At 37.5% G+C, this 5,065-nt stretch overlaps 1 protein-coding gene across 1 annotated transcript in view; it reads right to left on the bottom strand.

The window, feature by feature from the left end:
• Positions 1-5,065, bottom strand: part of btbd8 (BTB domain containing 8) — a 30,257-nt gene that overhangs the window by 10,561 nt on the left and 14,631 nt on the right. The window contains exons 10-12 of the mRNA XM_016238163.1: positions 1,550-1,652; positions 774-956; positions 529-693 (exon numbers count right to left, since the gene is read on the bottom strand). Coding sequence (XP_016093649.1) covers positions 529-693; positions 774-956; positions 1,550-1,652 — 451 coding nt within the window. The remainder of the gene's footprint in view (positions 1-528; positions 694-773; positions 957-1,549; positions 1,653-5,065) is intronic.

Here is a 5,065-nt window from a genome sequence, read left to right on the forward strand (position 1 = left end):
TATATATATATATATATATATATATATATATATATATATATATATATATATATATATATATATATATATATATATATAAAAAATGGGGGGGGGAATAGGGATTTTGCCTAGGGCATCAAATTGCCTAGAAACGGCCCTGTATCTGAGCATACCGAAATCTCAGATCAGATTTGCAGCTACACCACAGGTGACTGTTCAACTGCATGTGATGCTTTCAAATCAAAATATGACTGCAATGAGAAAATAACCAATACTTTTGCACTAAGACTGTATTTTTTTATACACTATTTCTACAGAATTATGTAAAATGAATTATTTCTGTAAAAATAATTATATTCAAAATAATAATTTTAAAATAAATATACAATTATTTATGAAGACCTACTATGCTTTTCTTTCAAACATATTAGCTGTTCATTGTTTTGTGTGGATATACAACATCTTGCTTGGCTCAATAAAAATAAATGATTAATTTACTAAATGATCTGAGTTGTAATTAAATGCTGGCTTGTAGTGTTCTTTGTTTACCTCCTGGTTGGCTTGGTCATCTGTAATAACATCTACCTCATTCGGGTCACCGCTCAGCCGGTTCACAGCAGTGAACAGGTCACAGCAGTTCTCCACAGTAACGCCCTCCCGCACGGCTACGCACACCTTCCTCAGGAGAGTGGGGTCACGTGTGAACTCCTCTCTCTGAAACAGTACATGCCTGATTGTCATAGCTGACAAAACATTTTATATCATATGCCAAAACATCATTAAATTGGTCGTACCCTTCGGAGATCGTGGAAGGCAGCAGTGTGTGTGACCTGGGGCAGGTGTGTGACAGTCATCTGCAGACACTGTTCTTGCAGTTCACTAGCCAGACTCAGCACCTGCTTGGCCCATTTCACCTCCGGCAGGCTGCCAATCAGCTGCTCGCTGTCACACAGCACAGATACTACACTCTGCACCGTCTGAAACACATCACAATGTTACACACATACTTTACTACACCATCTGAAAAACATCTTCATAGACACACTGTCTCATTCATAGAATACATCTTCCCTGCTTCTCATGCTGGTTGCACTGTTGGTGACTGCAAATTTCCTAGTGTAATCCAATATGCTTCAGCAGTGGTTTACATCAAGGTTGGAAATCAGGAGAGGGAAAACCCAGTGTTATACAACTACACTTGGCTGACTGCAGCTGCTGAAGTTCTGGGTCTGTGTGTGTGCGTGAGAGAATTTTAGGAGACTGCCAGACTATGGGTTAAGTGAATGAGCTGTTTGTGGCTTTAACACACACACACACACACACACACACACACACAAATCCACTCAATCAAGACCTCTAATTGTGCTTTAGTCAATAGCCATCCACAAAACAGAGGCCACAGCTCATCTCATCAATGTCTTATTGTACTAGGATACAGACAGAAGCAGAAGGACAGTAAGGAATGAAAGGAAACATGGGTTGTTGTCTATGCTGTTTCCCACTAGAAAAATGTCAAAGGGAAGTCCCCACCACAAGAGAAAACAAATATGTGAATATGAGTATTACACACCATGTTTTTGGTGACATTATTAAGGCAATCTCTCTGTAGCTCTGGAGGGAGGAGAGCAAAATTTCTTTCTGACCAGCACTTCACAAAGTGCTCAGCAACCCATCTGTGGATTGAAATAAACATCAAGAGCATAAGCTTTTATCTTAATTTTTAATTACAAATAAGTAAAATGTAAAACTTCCTGCACAATTCCTGCTAAGCTACAAAATTAGCTTTTGCCACGGTAACTTAAAAGACAGTTTAAAAACTGTCTTTTAAGTTACAGTGAAATGAAACAGTTCAGCCAAAAAAATTAAAATAAAAAAATCCTTCATAATTTACCCACTTTTGTGTCATTCCAAACCTGTAGTTTTTTTTTGTTTTTTGTTTTTTTCACGAAAGGAGATGTTTTGAAGAATGACCAGTTTATTCCATAAAATCCAGTATGGTACAGTATTTATAATTTATTCTGTCAGACTTCAACAAGCAAAAAACTGTACCAGAAAATTGTAAACGTTATAAGTAAAACTTCATGTTCCTCACATAAAAGCTATTGTACATCCTTAGAAGACTTGGAATATAGTGGACTAGTCATATGAAGTATTTTTGCAGCACTTTTATTGTTTTATAGTCTTTTTTCTCTTTTTTTAATCTTGTCAGCATTAATATGTCAATATAAAACATTTTGTTAAAATTTTCAAGCCAGACATCTGGGTTCAAACAAGAGAAGAAAAACATTTCAAACAGCATGTGAAAATGATGATAGAACAGCTTAGGCTGGGCGAAACAACCAAAATCTTAAAGGGATAGTAGAAAATGTCATAATTTCCTCACCTTCATGTTTTCCAAACTTGTATAGGTTTCTTTATTATGTTGAACATAATAGAAGTTATTTTGAAGAATGCTGGTAATCAAAGAGTTGATGGTCCCCATTGACTTCCATAATATTTCTTTCCCTGCTATGGAAGTCAATGGGGACCAACAACTGTTTGGTTCTTCAAAATATCATCTTTTGTGTTCAGCACAAGAAAGAAACATACAGTACAGGTTTGAAACGACATGAGGGTGAGTAAATGATGACACAATTTGCGTAACTATTCCTTTAAATCCTGATATGCATAATTTTAATCATGACTGTGATGATAAATTACTAAACAAACTATGTATATATCCAACTTTACACATACACTTACTTATAAAGCATTATATACTAATAGCAAATCTCAACTGGTTGATAATTTATGTCAGTGTCAAATTTAAACTGCTCTAACCTTCTAAATGTGGACTATATGAGGCATTTAGGTATGAATGAAGCTGCTTTGAAACTACTGTGTGTGTATTGTGAAAAGCTCTATACAAATAAAAAGTTCTTTCTGGAAGAGTTATCCCAGTGATCTAGGTTAGCAACACTAGGGCAGTAGGTTCAGCAGGCACTGGACTGGCACTGAACTGAAAGCAGCAGTGCTGCGCTGATCTTACACCATCAGATCATTGATGCTGTACTGAGAGCCTCTCATCCTGATGCGTGACTCTTCACCCTCCTACCCACGGTGGAGGCAGCACCAAAACATCACAGAAACAACAGACGCACACAGTCTCTCTCTTTCTATCTCTGAGGCACTGGAAAAATCCCGACCTACATTCACAAGCCTCTCTGAGCTGCTTTACCGCAGTGTACGGAGTTTACAGCAAAGACAATTCAATGACAGAGCTGACTAATTAAGTAATGGTGATGATACGAAATGATTAAAGGTCAGTTTCATTCATTTTTCTTCTGCTGTCCAAGTTGTCAGTCAAAGAATCTTGGGACATATACATGTCTTAATATTTCTATCTATTTACCCCTACAAAATTAAGAGTAAAATCAAAGAAGAATGACTTTATTAGGATTTTTTTTTTTGCATGGCCACCACAATCTAAAGATGGAAAGAGGCCCTTTTATACCCAATGTGAAACAAACAAATTGTTGACGACTGGTCTAATCACACCAAGAGCAAAGCCAATATCGTTCTGTATAATAGGGGTGAAAATATTTTTCAATTGATCTGCCAACCGGGTAACAGAAACAGCTCTGCTAGAGAAATATAGGATGCTAGACAAGCAAACCAGCTCAAGAATCTTGTCAGACATAAGCCATAAAAACATTTACATACTTTTCTGAAGAAACCCCACAAAAAAATTAAATTAAATTATATATAGATACACACACTGCTGCTTGAAAGTTTGTAAACTCTTTAGAATTGTCTATATTTCTGCATAAATATAACCCAAAAATCATCAGACTTTCAGAAGTCCTGAAAGTTGACAAAGAGAACCCAATCAAAAAAATGAGATGAATATATATACTTTGTCATTTATTTATTCAGGAAAATTATCCAATATTACATATCTGTGAGCGGCAAAAGTATGTGAATCTCTAGGATTAGCTGTTAATTTGAAGGTGAAATTAGACTCCATCTGTTCAGTGGTGTTTTTAATCAGTGAGATGACTATCAGGTGTCAGTGTGTGCCCTGTTTAATTTAAAGAACAGGGATCTATCAAAGTCTGATCATGTTTGTGGAAGTGTATCATTGCACAAACAAATGAGATCTCTGATGACCTCAGAAAAATTGTTGCTGGGTGTTTTATCCCAATAGCTGGGTTAAAACAACCCAATAGCTGGGTTTGTCCCTTTTTAACCCAGCGCTGGGTTATATTTAACCCAGCATTTTTTAGAGTGCATGTGGACAAGCCAGAGGAATACTGGAGAAATGTTTTGTGGATGGATGAGACCTAACCGCTGGGTCAAAACAACCCAATAGCTGGGTTAAAACAACCTAATAGCTGGGTTTGTCCCTTTTTAACCCAGCACTGGGTTATATTTAACCCAGCATTTTTTAGTGCATGTGGACAAGCCAGAGGAATACTGGAGAAATGTTTTTTGGATGGATGAGACCAAAATAGAACATCTTGGTTTAAATGAGCAGCGTTATGTTTGGAGAAAGAAAACACTGCATGAACCCAGGGTAACTTCTAAACAACTAAAGGCCACCATGAGGAGAACACTGAGCAACCGCGGTGTGCATGGTGCATCCAAAAAGAACATTGCTGCCAGTCTGCAGTTTGCTAAAGATCATGCAGACAAGCCAGAGGGCTACTGGAGAAATGTTTTGTGGACAGATGAGCCCAAAATAGAACGTTCTGGTTTAAATGGGAAGCATTATGTTTGAAGTAAAGAACACACTGCATTCCAGCATAAGAACCTTATCCCATCTGTGAAACATGGTGGTGGTAGTGTCATGGTTTGGGCCTGTTTTGCTGCATCTGGTCCAGGATGGCTTGCCATCATTGATGGAACAATGAATTCTGAATTATACCAGCAAATTCTGAAGGAAAATGTCAGGACATCTGTCCGAGAACTAAATCTCAAGAGAAAGTGGGTCATGCAGCAAGACAACGACCCCAAGCACACAAGTTGGTTGAAGAATGGTTAAAACCAGTTAAATTCTGCGGACCCGGATACGGGTCCAAAATCGCGTTAAAAATGTTTATGCTTC

Source organism: Sinocyclocheilus grahami, unplaced genomic scaffold, assembly GCF_001515645.1.
Source record: "Sinocyclocheilus grahami isolate Dianchi unplaced genomic scaffold, SAMN03320097.WGS_v1.1 scaffold533.1, whole genome shotgun sequence".
NCBI lineage: Eukaryota > Metazoa > Chordata > Actinopteri > Cypriniformes > Cyprinidae > Sinocyclocheilus > Sinocyclocheilus grahami.